The sequence below is a fragment of the Neomonachus schauinslandi genome, chromosome 4 (genome assembly GCF_002201575.2).
Source record: "Neomonachus schauinslandi chromosome 4, ASM220157v2, whole genome shotgun sequence".
NCBI lineage: Eukaryota > Metazoa > Chordata > Mammalia > Carnivora > Phocidae > Neomonachus > Neomonachus schauinslandi.
In genome coordinates, this window is record NC_058406.1 from 120,616 (window position 1) to 136,898 (window position 16,283).

The 16,283-nt window shown below is 61.5% G+C and overlaps 2 protein-coding genes across 7 annotated transcripts in view; both read left to right on the forward strand.

The window, feature by feature from the left end:
- The first annotated feature begins 205 nt into the window (after positions 1 to 205).
- ISG15 (ISG15 ubiquitin like modifier) lies at positions 206 to 1,270 on the forward strand. Its single transcript, XM_021683320.2, has 2 exons — positions 206 to 286; positions 710 to 1,270. The coding sequence occupies exons 1-2, from the start codon at positions 284 to 286 to the stop codon at positions 1,238 to 1,240; spliced, it is 534 nt and encodes a 177-aa protein (XP_021538995.2). The 5' UTR covers positions 206 to 283; the 3' UTR covers positions 1,241 to 1,270.
- A 2,300-nt stretch (positions 1,271 to 3,570) lies between these two features.
- Positions 3,571 to 16,283, forward strand: part of AGRN (agrin) — a 34,268-nt gene continuing 21,555 nt past the window's right edge. For all 6 annotated transcript variants that reach the window (XM_021683966.2, XM_021683968.2, XM_021683967.2 and 3 more), the window contains exons 1-2: positions 3,571 to 3,845; positions 6,018 to 6,279. In XM_021683966.2, coding sequence (XP_021539641.2) covers positions 3,639 to 3,845; positions 6,018 to 6,279 — 469 coding nt within the window. In that variant the 5' untranslated portion in view covers positions 3,571 to 3,638. The remainder of the gene's footprint in view (positions 3,846 to 6,017; positions 6,280 to 16,283) is intronic.

Genomic DNA, 16,283 nt, shown 5'->3' on the forward strand with positions numbered 1-16,283 from the left:
GGTTTCTGGGGCAAGGTGTTGTCCTGAGTCCCTGGGCAGGTGGATAGTCCCGGCTCTTATCCTTGTCATTCTGTTTTGTTTTTCCTACTCACTGGGGCACACCTTGGGAAAAGGAAACTGAAACTGAAGCTAAATTCAGCCACTGGTGAGGCTCTCTCCCGGACACTCCCCCTGACGTGCACGGCTCAGGTTCATAAAAGGGCCGAGCAGGAGAAGAGCTGGAAGCTGAGAGGCAGCCCACTCGTCTGTGCCTGTGGAAGATCCGGTGCCAGAGACCACAGTCATGGTGAGGGGTGTTTGATAGGTGGGGGCAGGTGGGCTCTGTACCAATCTATTTTCCTACTTCACTGCTGGGGTCATCCAGGGGTGGAACACCCACTGTGTGCCAGGCGAGTGGAGTTGCTTGGAGCTCCCCCAGGTCCCTAAGCATGAGGGGAGGGACAGGTCTCTTTCTGATGTCGGGTTGGGGTCTGGATCTTGGAAAGTACGTTCTGCCCAGTGTTTAACCCTGAGATCCCCTTCGCACTGGCACAGAGGGGCATCTTAGTGAGTTAGGGGAGGTGAGGTGATGGTTGTGGGTGGCTGGCCTTTCTTCTGGAAACGCTCCCTGCTTGCCTCCAGCCCCTGGGGTCCCTTTCCTGGAGGGTGGGGAGGAAAGAGCAGCATTCCCAGGACCGATGCCGAGTTCTGAGTCTGTGTGATCCCACAGGCGGGGAGCCTGAAGGTGAAGATGCTGGGGGGTGAGGAGTTCCTGGTACCCCTGAGGGACTCCATGCTGGCCCTGGAGCTGAAGCAGCAGATAGCCCAGAAATCCGGCGTGCCTGTGTTCCAGCAGCGCCTGTTTACCCACCCTGCTGGCGAAGTGCTGAAGGATGGGGTCCCCCTTGACAGCCAGGGCCTGTGCCCTGGCAGCACGGTCCTGCTGGTGGTACAGAGCTGTGACAACCCGCTGAGCATCCTGGTGAGAAACGACAAGGGTCGCAATACCGCCTACGAGGTCCGGCTGACGCAGACTGTGGCTGAGCTCAAGCAGCAGGTGTGCCGGCAGGAGCATGTGCAAGCTGACCTGTTCTGGCTGAGTTTCCAGGGGAAGCCCATGGACGACCAGCACCAGCTGGGGGACTATGGCCTCACACCCCAGTGCACTGTGTTCATGAATTTACGCCTGCGGGGGGGGTGGGAGTGGGGAGTGGGCAGGACCAAGAGGGCAGCACTGAGGGCCACCCGCCTGAGTCCCTGATCAAGTGTGGGTAATAAAAGTTGATGCAAAATTAAATGGCACCTCACGTTTGGTCCTTCCCCCAGCACCCCTGGCTTCTGCATCCCTGCTGTTGAGGCTGGGGGAGGGACAGAGGAGGAAGTGGGATAAGGAGACCCAGGGTCACTGGGTGGTCACTAGGCTGGGGTTGCCAAGTTAAGGGACAAGTCTAGTGAGATCAAAACAGTGATCCACTCCCACCCACCCCTTGGACAAATTGATGATGTCCCCACACCTTTGGGAAATTAACTTCTAGAGAAAGAAAAGAGGCACCTCTGCTGGAGCCCACCCCTAGCTCCATCCAGACTGAGCCCTAGTCAGCCTCTGCACAGCTGGTTCCCAACCCCCACGTCTGGGTCAGCAGACAGTACAGGGAGGGGAAGATGTGGACAGGATCCTGCTGGGACCAGCAACCCTGGAAGTGGGGAGAGGATGAGGCCCCAGGGCCTGACTGGGTGGGCTGTGAGGTAGGCTCCTCCACACCAATCAGGGCCTTGGGGCCTCTTGGCCCTCCAGGACGCATCAGCCTGCCTTGTCCAGTCTGCATTGGTCTAGGGAGGGGTGGGGGTAGGGCCTTGAACACACATCACCATGGACCAAGCTGCTGAATGGAGACTATTCTCCAACAGACACACCTGCCTTCAGGGCTTCACGTAATGGAGAGGCCTCCAAGAATGAGGGGTGCCTCCAGTCCATGTGGAAGAGCTTGTCCCAGATGGGGGCACCTAATTTGGCAAAATCTACAACTGCTTTCACACAGAATGCTTCTTTCTATACCAATTTCCCCAGAGCTCCATGGGAGCCAGATGGAGTCAGTCTTGGACACAGGCAAGATGGGAGTGGTGGGCAGGGCGGGGTGGAGTGGGGAGATGGGAGACACAGAACATACACTTCTTTGGGCTAAAGTCCATGACTCTGGGGACACTCAGATTTCAGCTTTCAGACTGTTCAGGGTAATTTGGCTGGAGACCCAGAAGCCCATTTCTGGTCTGCGGGGGTCTGTATCTAGGCCGAGGGACTTCTAGGTCTGGCTTATCTGTGACCAATAGGTGTAGACAGGCAGCTGTATGTGTGTGGGAGGGGTGCTCCCCTGGTTCCAGCTTCATTTCCTGGGTCCCCACCCTCACTTCTTTGTCATACTACAAATTAGCAAGTGAGAGCACCTCCCCTTGGAGGGGAGGTAAGGTCCTCCTCCAGAAGGGCCTCTTCTACCACTCACCCTCCATTGCTTCAGAGATCTGTGGCTGGCTTGGAGTGAGGGGGTGTGCCGCAGACCCAGCCCTGGAGGGACAGAAGGGGTCTCCTCTCCCTTCCCCTCAATCTTCAGCTAAGCTAGGCTCTGATTTGTACCCTCTGGATCTCAGTTCTCCCCCGCTCCCGCCCCGGTACCTAGACCGGCTGGCTGGAGATGCGCCCACCTCGGGGCTGAGGAGGGGGCGTGGCTGGCCGTCCACCGCGAACCCGACATCGTCTCAGCTGGACTGCAGAGGGAGCCCTCCACTCTGCAGTGAGGCCCGAGCTGACCCGGGAACGGGAGGTGGGCGGGTCTGCGCTCCGTTCTGACCAATCACCACAGCCCCCAGACCACATTGGTCCTAGCCAGCCGGGGGAGCGGCCTGCAGGGGCCGCCTACTCGCCTGAACTGGCTGGGGGTCCCGGGCTCGGGCGAGTTTCCGTCCCCAGTTTCCTAAGAGAGGCTGTAGTTCCCCATCAGGTTCTTCCCGCTAGGGGAGGGGCGCAGCCCTGCAGGGCTCGAGGGACGGCGGGGTCCCAGGATTTGGCAGCCCCTTCCCGCGGCCAGGAAGCTCCCGCAGCTCTGGCCACAGCATAGCCTGGAACCCCTTGGAAGTCCCGTCACGTCGCCTCCAGATTATGCATTAACCCGATTGCAGCCGCATTTCCTGGGCGGGGTGGGGGGAATGGGGTGGGGTGGGGGAGAGACGTCCGCACGAGAGGGGGAGGGGAGTCCGTGGTGGTGCGCCGCAGAAGAGAGCACCCCCCCCGGGCCCGCCCACCCCCCTGCTCGGTCCGCCCTCCGCCCTGGCAAGTCCCACCACCACCCACCTTGGCCCGACCCAGTCCGGCCCCCTCCCTCCCACCAGCCCGGCCTCCGCCCGGCGCCGCTGTCCCGACGCTTTGTTCGCGGCCGGCGCGGGTCGCAGGGCGCCGGGCGGGCCGAGGACCGGCGCGGGCTGGGGAGCTGGGTTGGGGGGAGGTGGGGAGGCGGGGAGGGGGCGGGGCTGCCCCGGGTCCCGCCCCCGCGCCGCCCGCGCTCCCACCGCCTCCCGGGAGCTGCGTCCCGTCCTGTCTAGTCCCGTTCCCGGCGCGGCCAGGCCCGCGCGCTTGCTCTGGCCGCCTTCCGCCGTCCTCGGCCCGCGCCATGGCCAGCCTGCGGCCGTCCGGCTCGGCCCCGCTGCAGCCGCTACTGCTGCTCCTGGTGGTGGCCGCGCGCGCCCTGCCCCGCGCCGACGGGACGTGCCCGGAACGCGCGCTGGAGCGGCGGGAGGAGGAGGCGAATGTGGTGCTCACCGGCACCGTGGAGGAGATTCTCAACGTGGACCCGGTGCAGCACACGTACTCGTGCAAGGTGGGCCCCCGCCGGGACCCTGAAACCCTCCCCCCCCAAAAAGCTCTCCTGGAAGCCTGGGCTGGGGGGTCTCTTCCCCCGCCATCCTGGACGCCTAGCCCGGAGGCCCTCCCTTCGAGTAACTGGCCGCCCCACTAAGACCCCCGCCCCAGGCCGTGGGAACGGGCACCAGACGCTCTGCAGCTCCCGCTCCCGCTCCCTTGGCGACCGCCGAGCCCCCGGGTGGGGCGCTGGGTCCCGGAAAACTCGCGAGTGCCAGAGGGAAAGTTCCTGCGGTACCGCTGCAGTCCCGCCTCGCGGTGCCCAGGCCCGGGAGACCCGATCATGTCTGCCCCAGCCCCCATCCCAGGCCCACTACCTTACTGCAAACAAGTGCACCGCCCCCCAGGGACACTGGATGGCTACCGCACCCCTCCCCAAGAGTTAAAGAAAAGAATGGGATTGAGAGGAGGCGACGCCTTCTGCTTGGAGTGAAAGTGGGGATTCGGCCTGTGGTCGGTGCTGTCACCCCTTCCCAGAGGCCTTTACTAAGGCAAGAGGGGGTGGTCAGGAGAGACAGTGGGGTGTACATCTAATCTCCCAACCCCAGGGATCCTCGGGGGTGGGGCTGCAGTGACTAGGTGCGGGAGACAGGAGCAGAGAAGTGGGCGGGACCGTTGCTCAGCCTCAAATGCGGGGCAGGTGCCCCATCCTGCTTCTAGGAGAACTAGATCCCCCTGGCCACAGGAGAGGGGGCTTGCCCAGCCTCTCCCTCAGTTGGATCTTGGAGCCCCCCCCGGGATAGGTTTGGCGGTTTGTTTGTTTGTTTGTTTTTCCCACAGTATGTTCCTATGGAGGGCTCAGGGGACCTGGGCCCTTCCCCGCTCTGGCCCCTAAAACCACCTCCCTGACCAGAAATCGGATCATTCCTTCTCCATGGAGATGGGGAGGGGTGGCAGCTTCTTTCAGATTGGCCTGTGCAGGCTACAGCTGGGATCCCCAGCCCAGCCCCCTCCCCTCCACCCCGCCAGGGCACTTTGCCAAGTCCCTGCAGGATTTTCCCGACTTCCTCCCCGCTGCTCTTGGGTGTGGCTGGGGTGGGGGGAGGCGATGAAAGCGGCCCAGCCCTCTCCCTGCTGGTTATCATCCTTCTAGAGCCTACTATGTGTCTGGGGTTGGGAGGGATAAGGTTGGACAAGGCTTACCCCCAGCTGGGCCACTGGAAGGTGGAGGGGCTCCCTACAGAAGCTGCAGTTCCAAGGCTCCCAGCAGGGACCTGGCAGGTGGGGAGGCCACCATTGTCTTTGATCATCCATTCCAGAAGTCTCAGCTCCCCAGAGCTCCTGAAGAAAGGGGTTTCTTCTCAGAGAGTATGGGGCTCATGCCCCCTGGGCATATGTCCCCATGGACATCCCAGTATAGCCTGCAGCTCCCGCAACCCTCCTGCCCCTCCAACCCCCCCACCCCAGCTGTGGGTGTCTCAGGGCTTGGTTTGTCAGAGCAGGTACCCTCAGGGCCCCAGGAGTGAGAGTGTGTAGGGTGGGGCCGCCCTGTGCTGCCCAAACTTGATTTTGTGGTTCCAAGTCTGCCTTGACTACATTCACTGTAAGAGCCTGGCAGGAGGAGGGGTCTTTCACCTCTTGGGGGGGGGGGTGTCTTAGCCCACCCACAGGGCTGCAAGGAGCCAAGCTGACCCAGAGCCCTAAGCTCAGAGCCCATTGCCCTGAAACTCCATTGTCCATGTTAGGTGCCCCTGGCTCTTAGTGGGTGGGTTGATGGGGAAAGCAGGGACATGGAAGGCGGGAACCTAGACCAGGTGGATCCCCTTCCCATATCCAGCCTGAGCTGAGATGGACATTACTGGAGGTGGCTGGGGTCAGTTAGACCCGGGGGGTGGGAGGGTGTGTGTTCACAGGCTGCATGTTCTTCTGTGTGACACACACAGGCAGTGGCATCCATCACGTGTGTGTGCTTCCCTGCAGCCTCCTCCTGGGGGGCTGACCCAAAGATCTCCATACATCTCTGCCCCGGGGTTTGAGTCTACTCTGGGCATCCAACCTGAGCAACTGAGGTGGGAAGAGAAGAAAAAGCCCAGGTGCCCAGTCTGGTGCTTGTCCCTGAACTCTTTGGCCTCATCTCCCCAGTGGAAAGAGGACCACTGATATCTGTCCCCCCCCACCATGTCCACCCCAGGTTCGAGTCTGGCGGTACTTGAAGGGCAAAGACATGGTGACCCAAGAGAGCCTGCTTGACGGTGGCAACAAGGTGGTGATTGGCGGCTTTGGAGACCCCCTCATCTGTGACAACCAGGTGTCCACTGGGGACACCAGGATCTTCTTTGTGAACCCTGCACCCCCATACCTGTGGCCAGCCCATAAAAATGAGCTGATGCTCAATTCCAGCCTCATGCGCATCACCCTGCGGAATCTGGAGGAAGTGGAGCACTGTGTAGAAGGTATTTAGGGACTCACCAGGGGAAGAGGGTGACTGAAGTGGGCAGGCTTGGAGGAGCTCCATCATGCCCTGGGGGGCAGAGGAGAGTTCACTGTAGGCTAGAGCACATGTGTCTTGTGGTGGTCTGATCTCCTTCCTATCTCCCTGATCTCCCAGTTGAGTCTGGCCATCTCAAGGTCAGCTCCATTCTCTGACATTAGCAGGGATTCCCACTATCCACCCCCCACCCGCACCCTACAATGCCACTCTCTGCTGTCTTGGAGCCAAGCAAGTCCCAGTCCTGCAAAGGGACAGGCTTCCCCCTCTTCTGCTTACCCCCCAACCCCTCGCCAGCTCCACACCCCCTCCTAGAGGGTCCTTTTCTGAGTGAGAGGCGGGGACCAGGTGAATGAACACCAGCTGTTTATATTCCTGCAGAAGCCCAAACATCTGTCTGGATGGGTCCCAGATGTTGAGCAAACCCCTCAGAGTGGGGCATAGGGATTGGAGGAGGGGATGCCCCCTTATGTGTTCCAAGAGGCCTGTCATTTCTGAAAAGGGGGAGTTTTGTGGGGTGGGTGTGGAAGACAACAGACAACTCCCTAACTGAGTTGTCTGTTGTCCACACAGCACATGTCTATTCTGGATGGCCCAAGAGCACCCCTCCCCCAGCCCAGCCTCTGTGAGGTGAGCTGGAATCACATGACCATGGCTTCCCTGCCGCACGCCCCCCCCCTTGCCCCAGGAGAGTCCCAGTTGGGGGCTGAGATCCTTTGCTGGGGAATGTGGCAGGGAGAATGTAGGAACTGCCCCTCGCCCCCACATCCTGTCTGTCCCCTCCTGGCTGCCTGGGAAGGGATGCATTGGAGGGGGGTGGTGGGGAGGGGGAGTGGAAAGAACATATCCTCCTCAGGGCAGTGGGAAGGGTCTGTGACTTCCTTTCTCTGGAAGGCAGCTCTGTCCCTCTGTCTCCTTTTGGCCAGCAGGGAAGTCCCACCTTCTATCTAGCTTGGGCTGTGATGCCGGCTTTGTTTTTGTGGGATCCTGGATGGTGGTCTGAGAGGGACTGTGTAGGAGTAGGGGCAGGAGCTGAAACGGGGAGCCCTGTGGCATTCTGCCCAGCCTATTGTGATCTGTTCCTGGGGCTGCACAGAGACGCCAGCAGGTCCCGTCCCTGCAGTGGCTCAGATGAGGGGTCCCAGCCTAGCCCTCACACCGAGCAAGGACTTGAGACCCTGGCCCTGCTCTGGACAGGTCTAGGGGAAAGATGGGAGGGCGGCATGGCGATGGGGCAGTCTGTGGGATGGTGCTGCCAAGTTTTGGGGATGAGTTGGGGGGGTCTAAGGAGAAGCTGTAGAAGAAGAGTCAGGGTACGGAAAGTCCCCTGTCCCTGTAAGAGAATGAATTATCAACTCTACAGCTGGGCAGGTCCAGCCTGAGGGTCTGTGACTCAGTAACTGGCCTTCTGTGGGGTCAGAGGACATGTGGCGGGAGGGCCACCCTGGACAGAACAAGGTTTGGCATCTTGCCAAAGCCTGTTCTATCCATGCCAGCCCCTGGCTCTGGATATGCCAGGCTGGGCACAGGGACAGCTAGAAAGGAGGGTACCTAGGGAGAGCCCCCCCCCCCCCCCGCCCAAGCCAGGACTGGGTGAGACCTGGCCTACTGTGTGCCCTGGGCAGCCAGCACTCAGGTACTAGGCTAGGACCTGAGCTCCAAGGGGAGGTAGGGTGGTGCTGGACATACAGGCCAGTGTACAGCAATGGTGTGAGCACCCAGGAGGGGCTGAGGCATTGGACTCTCCTGGGCTGGGCCAGCTGGGGAGGATGGTTTTGGGGAGAGGGGATGCAGAGAAAGGCATTAGCCATGACTGGCTTGGGGCCTTGCAGGTGGAGCCAGGTGGAGGGGAAGCACCTTTTGGGGAGGGTGCTTCCCTCCCCAAAGGGAAGGGAGGAGTTCAGCCTCCACTGTGAGGTGCCTGGAAGTGTTGAGCTGGGTGACATAGATCTCTGCTTTGAAAGCAAACCAGGGTGCCATGGGGGGTGGGCTGGGAGGCCTGGGTTCTAGGACAGGGTTGATGTACTCCAAAGGCCCAGGGTGAGGGGGGTGCCTCCCGCTTGAGGCTCCCTGAGACCTGAGGCACAAGATCCCCCTAGAGCTAGGACCAAGCCTGGGGAGGGAATAATTCTGTGCCCACCTTCCCAAGCTGGGTGCGGGTGGGAGGATGTCCTCCTCCTATTCTGCAGGAGATAAGGACCTCAGACCCCACCCTAGGCTCTCTGGGAGCCAAGGCCTCACCCTAGTGAGGGGGACAGATGGACAGTGCTTGAGCTAAGCTGACTCTTCCCCAACTGACTCTGACCCCATTCTTTTCCCACGGGCTCCATAGTTGTCCGAGCCCCACAGGGCCGAGGGAAGCCTGGGCAGCCCACGTCACCCTGAGGCCACCAGGTCCCACTGTGTGCAGGAAATCCCTGTCCCTAGCACACTTCCCTCCCCAGGCCCCCCCATTCCTAAAGGCCCAGAGCAGCCAAGGTGGGGGGCATGTTCCCCCAGGCCTACCTCCCGGGGTGCACCCTTGGTCTGCTCCCTCCTCATCCCTGCCTAGGCACTCCTCCCTGCCGTGTCCTGAAGGGACACCTGCTGCCAGGCTGCACAGGCAGTCCCTCCCCCCAGGGCCTACAGGGTCTTCCTTCCCCAGCCTCCAGCCCCCAGGAAGCCTCCTCCCCCTCCTCCTCCTCCTCTTCTTCCTCCCCCTCCTCCTCCTCCCCCGGGGAACCACATTCCTGGCATAACTGAGACAGGTATGTGTCCCTCCCTCTGCGCCACCTTTGGGTGAGGGAGGCCTGCTGCTCTGGGGCAGCCTCTGCCAGAAGGAGACCCCCACCCCCTGCTTCGTCAGGGAAGTAGCCTGGCCTCTTCCAGTACCAGCTGCCCACGCACTGTGAGCCTGCCCAGGCTGGCAGCTGAGCGGGCATTTCCTCCAGCCCTCAGCCCCCACGCTCCCACCACCCTCCCCACCCTCCCCTCATGAAGACTGGTCCTAGGGCTTCTCCTGTAGCCCCCAGAAGGGACGTGGGCCTGGCTGAAGTCCTGGGGCCCTTCCCTCCGCACCAGGAGCCAGAAGCAGAGAAAGGAAGTGTTGTCTGCCCTCAACTGGGGCCTGGCACAGGGACGGGGTCAGAGCGAGTCTGGCACTGGCCCATCCCAGCCCTGCCCAGCCCTGGAGGGGGTCCTGGCAGGCCCGATTCTAGCGAGTCCCTCCATGCCTCCCTGCCAGGCCAGCTGTCTAGGACCTGAAGGAGGGCAGTGCTGCAGGTCAGGATGGAGAGACAATAGGTCCTGAGCCCCTTGTTCTTTCAGGCCCTACAGGCGTTGGCGCTGGGTGTGGGTGGCAGACACACCCAGACAGGGACCAGCTCCCCACAGTATGGGGGCAGGAAGATGTCCAGGGAGGTTTCTGGGCTCTTCCCTCTGTTGCCTGGCACTTAGCTTCTGTACTCCCCCCATTCCTGCCCTACTGCCCTGCTCCCCCCACATGCCTCCCTGCTGAAGTGGGAGGTAGGTAGGTTCTCCCTGTCCCCTCTTCTACCCTCTTCTAGACTGGGGGTTCTCACCCCACCCCTTTGCAGACCCCACCCAGTGTCCTCCTGGGCCCCTCCCCCAGGCAGGTCAGCCAGGAGGGCTGAGGGAAGGCAGGCCCAGACTCGAGGTTGCCTGCCCCACTCTCTCTCCTTCCCTTCGCTGGGGGAGGGAGTCTGCCCAGGTGGGGCATGACCCCCCACTGTGCTGGCCTGTCCCCGCCCGGGAGTCCTTGGCTGGAAGTCAGGTGCTTCCAGGGCACCTGCTGGCTTTGGCTTTGATTTTGGTGTGCATTTGCTGGGGCAGCCCCAGGGTGGGGGGCTTTGCTAGCCGAAACCAAAGGGCTTGCTCTCATGTCACTTCCCTGGGGATGTCTTCCCTTTGGGCAGGGCTAAGCTAGTAGAAACAGCTCTTGGCTTTTTCCAGACCCCACCCACCCCCTCGCTCCCCAGCCCCTGCAGATTGGAAATGGAAAGAAAGGTTGTTTTGGAACTGTCCTCCCTCTCCCTCTGTCTTTGCTGGCCACCCCGAGCTGTGCTGGGCAGAACACGTTCCGGTGGGGCTGGCTCTGCCCTTGCAGCCCCTCTGTGGGTGCTGGGACCACACTGCACAGATGAGGATATGGGAGATCTCCTGCTCAACACTAGCTGCCCTCACCCTGCCAGTCCTCACAGGCTGGGGGGCAAGGGTGACAGGATGGGATGGGGCTGCCCCAGGGAAGTCAGTGGGACAGACGCCCAGGCCTCCCAGGCCTCCCAGGCCTCGGGGCCAAGGGTCTAGCACAGCCTCCTCCATCGAGGTTGTGTTGCTTCCTTCCTGAAGGGTTAATCCCCCCCCAGCCCCATGAGCATCAAAGCCTGCCGCCCATCACCACAGGAGGGTGGAAAACAGCTGCAGAAACAGGCCTCCTTCCCACCCCCCACCCTTTGCCTCTGCCTGTGGGACCCAGGCCAGTTGCACCCCGTCTCCCCCTCGCCCAACAAGTTCTACCCTTGCTCAGAGACCGGGGGGCAGGGTACAGAGGGACCCCCTTTCCTGCTCTGCCCTCCTGGCCCCAGCACTCCCCTTGCCACTGGGACAGGGAAATCAAGGCTCTGCACTGCGGCCTGGCTGGGGCCGGGCTGGGGCTGTAGGTGCAGTCACCACAGTAGCCCACATGGTGCTGTACGCCCCGGAGTCCCAGGAAGCGCCCACCGGAAGTGCTCACTGATAAGGTAAGGGGGGCTGAGAACCGAGGGGGCCGCAGTGGCAGGTACCCTAACGATAGTGGCGCAGTTCGGTGAAGGGGGGCAGTGTGCCCCCCACGGGTCTCTACTGGGGCTTAGGAGGGGTCATGTTCAAGGCCTAGGCTGTGGTCAGGATCTGGAGAGGGGGTGACCTGGGCCTCTGGAGGGGCATTCAGTGGGGAGAGAAGCTCCCCGCAAAGGGGCCTCTCTCCCCCCAGAGCAGATCCTGAGAACTTCCTCTGAGGAAGACCCCCTGCCAGGGGCTGCCTCCAGCTGGACCTGGGAAGGGGAAGATGGCCCCTCCTAGTCCCCCCTCCCCCTCCCCCCCCCCCCCCCCCCCCCCCGTGGAGCAGAGGCTCCGGAGAGGGGGAGCTTTCTGTCCTCGCAAGGAGCCGGCGGCTTCCGGCTGTGTGGCCCGCACACGTGTGTGCAGTGTCTGTACGCACGTGTGCATGGTGCCCGTGGCCTCAGATGTACTGACCTGTGCCCATGACCGTTCTGGTCAGCCCCGGCCGGCGGCCTGTGCTTTCTGCCACCCTAGTTTCCCTGGGCTTGGCCTGGGACAGGGGCCCTGCAGGGGCTCCGACAGCGGGGTCCTGGCCTCTGCTTGCTATGGGTTGTTCCATTTCCCGCCTGTTGCCCACCCTGGGCGTGGCACGGGGCTGGGCACCTCCTCCTGCAGGCTCTGCCTCGTCTCAGCACTGAGATGAAAGGGCTGTGGTGACAGGACAGAGTCCCTGGGGGCCACTCAGGTTCACTATCCCAGCATGTGCCTGTGGGACCCTGAGTCTGACACAGGGCTCTGGGAGCGGCAGGGCAGTTAGGGAGTCACGCTGGGCAGGTCCAGAGAGGTGGGTCTGAGCCTTCCCTGCTCCTCTCCTTAGTAGCTTCCTCTCAGTCACCCCACTCCTGTCCTGGGAGAAGCAGGCAGCCTGGTGTGGCTGCTGGAGGCACCTGCCCTTCTCTCCGTAGATAGGAGGCTCCTGTGCACATCTGGGAGAAATAAAAGCACAAACATCTGGGCCAGACTGTGGCCTGCCCTGGCCTTCTGGAAAAGAGAGCTTGTGTGCCCAACTTCTCTTCCCGGAGGGGGAGGTGATGAGGCTGGGTCCATTCACTGCTTCATCCAGTGGCTCCTTCCTCAGCCACACATCCATTCACAGCCCAGCGCCAGATCCTCACCAGAAATGGGGTCACCTGCACAGAGGCCTGCCGGGGTCCTGGATGGGCTTCTCAAGGAAGCCAGGTGTGAACTACGTGTTGAGGGATGAAGGCAAAGGGGGAGGGGTGTTCTGGCCAGAAAAGACCGCACAAGGTCTAACGGGTACAGGGAACAGCAAGTGTCCCCGTAGCTTGGCTGAGCGGTGGGAGAAAGCTGCTCTGGGCATGGTGCAGGACAACGAGCTGGAAAACCAGAAACAATTGCTATAACCCGCTGGCTGAGAGAGCAGGCTGATCCTCACCCTGGGACCCTCCACCTTCCCACCTGATGACAGCACCCTCTGTGCTAGTCCCATTGCTCTCCCCCTGGGGAGGAGGTCCCCCTACAGACTCCAGGGCTGCCTCCATTTTCTGTCCGCAGCTCTCTCCTCTGGGTTTCTGTCTCTCCGCCCCTTTGTTTTCTGAACCTCCGCCCTCTGAGTCCCAGTGAGCGTCTGTCTGCCGACACCCACCCAGTCATCACCTGCATCGAGCATCCCCGTTCAGACCTCGGTGCCAGTGTGTGCATCCCTCATTGCCTCCCCAAGGTGCCCAGCTCAACACAGTCAGGCCCTCAGCAGTAACACAGCGTGTCCTGATTCTCCAGGCACTGCCCACACCTCGGTGCCTCCCTGGCTCTCCCAGCTCTCTCTTCCTCCTGGAGATGGGCAGGGCCGGATGGAGAAAGAGGTGGAGTTGGGGCTGTCCTGCAGAAGAGGGACAGAGGGTATGGATCAGCCCCACTCCACCCCTGCTTCTTCCTCCAGGCACCTACTCTCCTCCTCCTCTGTTCAGATGGCTCCCCCTCGTGGCTACAGCCAGTGTCCTGGCAGGTGTCCAGGCCCTGAACTGGGCTCCCTCTCCCAGGGCTCCCCAGGCCTGAGGATCTGCATCCCCTGGCTCCTCATCTCTTACTCCTAACCCTTGTCACCTTCAGGCCTCACCATGCTGGCATCACCTGGCTTTCTGCAGTCCCCTGGGACTTTGTAGTTGTGTCCGTCTGGAAGCTCTTTCTACCGATCTGTGCACCCGCTTCTCGTTACCCAGGTCTCTGCCACAGTGTAACCTCCCTGTGGGCAGACAGTTTATCTGACTCAGGACCCACTTAGCCTGCCCAATGGAGGAGCTCAGACAGGCTAGTGAGACAGGGCTGGAGGGACCCTCGACACCAGTGGGCGATAGGTAAGGAGTGAGGGACAGGTGCGCAGGCCGGTGTTCAGGCCCCTGGCATCCAAGCATCCAGCCTTGCTGAGCTGCTCCTCAAAGCTGTCATTTAATCCCACCACCCTGCAGCGTGGACTAACAGGCAGAAGTATGGGCCTTGCCTGCTGGCCAGGCGGGTGGGCACACAGCCTACAGTCAAACGTGGCTACGGCCTGGCCTCACCTGAGGTGAGAACTGGAGGCTTGGGCCTGACGTGGCCTCCTTCCCAGTGGCTGGCCCTGGGCCAGCAGCAACCTCCCGCTGTGAAATGCCCATTGTCTGCTGAGGCCCAGAGAGAGGGAATGGCTGCAGCTAGAGAACAGATACCAGGAGACTGGGGACTGGGGGTGGGGGCTGCTCTGTCTGGTCCTCTTCCCCTCCCCCACCAGGGCAGCCTGAGACTCTGGGCCAGCTAGGTAGCCTACGCTTGACTGACCCACGCCAGGGCAACTGCGTTTTCTATCCTCATGGTGTGCGCCTCAAGATCCCCAGAGAATGGGGGGACAGACAGACTGGAGGTGGCTCTGGCCAGGGGAGGCCCCAGCATTAGAGGTGTGTGTGGGCATGTGCACTGTGACTATGCCGAGGGGAAGGTGGTGCCACCCCACCTCCACCCCATCCTTTCTTGGGTAGCTGGGCCCAGGTCCCTCCAGAGTGAGGAAGGGGTCATCTGCACAAGAAAGTGGCCATCAGGTTGCTGGTGGGCTGGATACCTCATCTTCTCCAGACCCCATCCCCCACCTTCCTTCTCAGGTCCGAAGAAGTACCTGGAGATACCCAACCAGAGCCTTCATGTGTGCACGTGGGTGTCCGTGGGGGCAAACCCAACGTGCATTGTGTGGGTGAGGGACAATGTGTGTGAGGTGAGTGCGCGCGCGCGTGTGTGTGTGTGTGTGATGAGGCCTGAAGGTGAGAGTGTGTGTGTGTGTGTGTGTGTGTGTGCATTCACGCCAGTGAGTGAGGAAGGAGTGTGGAACAGCCAGTGCCGGTGCAAACTTGGGTGTCTGCGTCGGAACACCTGGGACGCTGAATGTGCGTGTGTACATCTGTGTAGTCACATGTTGCTGAGTGTGAGCCCAGAGACCAGAGGGGCTAATTTCTGGCTCAGAATATCCTCTGTTCCTTCCTAGGGCATGCGCCTGCATGGGCTGGTCAGGGCTGAATGATTTTGAGTCTGAAGATCCCAAAATAGCTCTGGTAGCCTGTGTTCCCCTCCCCTTGCTGGACCTGGGGCCTCAATGGCCCTTTGTCTCTCTGAATGCCTGGAGCCCCTGTCGGGGGCTCAGACTCTGACTGGGGCCAGGAAGGACAGGCTGCCTGTGGGTTCGCCTCCTCCAAGCCAGGCCCTAAGCCCCACCCCCATGTCAGCCGACGGGCCAGTCTTCCCCTCCATGTGAGCATCTGAAGGCAAGCCCATTTGCCCACAGAGACGATCCTCTGCCAGCCCCCACCCCACCCCACCCAGGGATCAGACTCACACTGATCCCTGGGCATGCCCCTCCCACACCCTGGTTCCTTTACCCGCTCCTCCTGCAGAGCCTACCCGTGATGCTGTGGCAGCAGCAGACAGGGCCCATGTGTGTGGGCATGTGAGCATTGCCTGGGGTTTGACCCCTGGCACTGTCCATGGGGCCCTCTCTGAGCCAAGGGATGTGGATCTGCAGTGGGACTGCAGTGACAAGGAAATGGGAAACTGTGAACCGCCTGGGCTCACCACACGGTCTCTGGGCTCTGAGCCAAGCCCTGCCCCAAGAAGATACAATGTCAGACCCTGCCCTGGGTGCTCCCAGTCCAGGGTGGCGCCCTGGGGAGCTGCCGGCACTATCTGTATGGTGTGGGCAGTGCCAAGGTCCAATGAGGTGAGGTAGAGGATGGGAGGCACCCCTGAGAAGGTGAGGCTGACCAGGGGCCAGGGTGTCCAGGTGGTTTGGTGGACTGCTGCTCTGGGTCCATTGCAGTGCGAGGTGAGGGAACCACGTTGTTTATTGGTTTTTCCCGCAAAGTTTCATTAGGTTTCATTAGAACCTCAGGTTCCAGGCTCTCAGAGGTTTAAGACCTCCGCTGTGGGTGATGGGGGACCCTGACAGGATGGGCTAACCCTGAGTGGGATGTGGCCCTAGTGTGCCTGGCCACGGGATGGGAAGGAGTCAAAGGAGATGGACCTCCTAGAACTGGGCCCTGGCTGGCTGGCAGGTGGCTGCTCTGGCAGAGGAAGTGGGGGGACGGGCAGAAGGTTGTGGGGGGAGTGTGGAGCAGCCTACCTGACCAGGAAGGTGGGGAGCTCTAGGGACATGTTTGTGACATAGCTGAATACGGCATAGGGTGGAGGGACCTTAGGGAGAGTCCAGCTGGATGCTTGGTGGGAGTTGAGCACTAAGACGTCTGTTGGTGCCTTGAGGTGCCGTCACCGTGGATGAGTGGAGAGTTGGCACCAGGACGGGCTTGTGCCAGGGCAGAGCCGCCGCACAGACCTGAGGGGGTACTGCAGGAAGGGGGTGCGGCCCGTGCTTCTTTCCCAAGGTGGACTGAGACGAGACCTCAGAGGGACCAGGGGTGGCTCTGGTGACTGTGGTAACAGCAGTCTGGCTGAAAGGGGGACCTGCTGACCACGCGTGCAGAGAGTCCTCCGGAGGCCTGAGTGCAGCGAGTCTGAGTGAGTGGATGGCCGTGTGTCTGCTGAGTGTGGGCATGACTGAGCATGTATGGGGGTGTGGGCAGCGGGGCAATTAAGTCTTTTCAGCTGGGGTGGGGAGTTGGTCAGCAGTCCTGGGACAGGGCTGGGTGGGCCCTGATGCCAAGGAGAAGAGGGATCCCC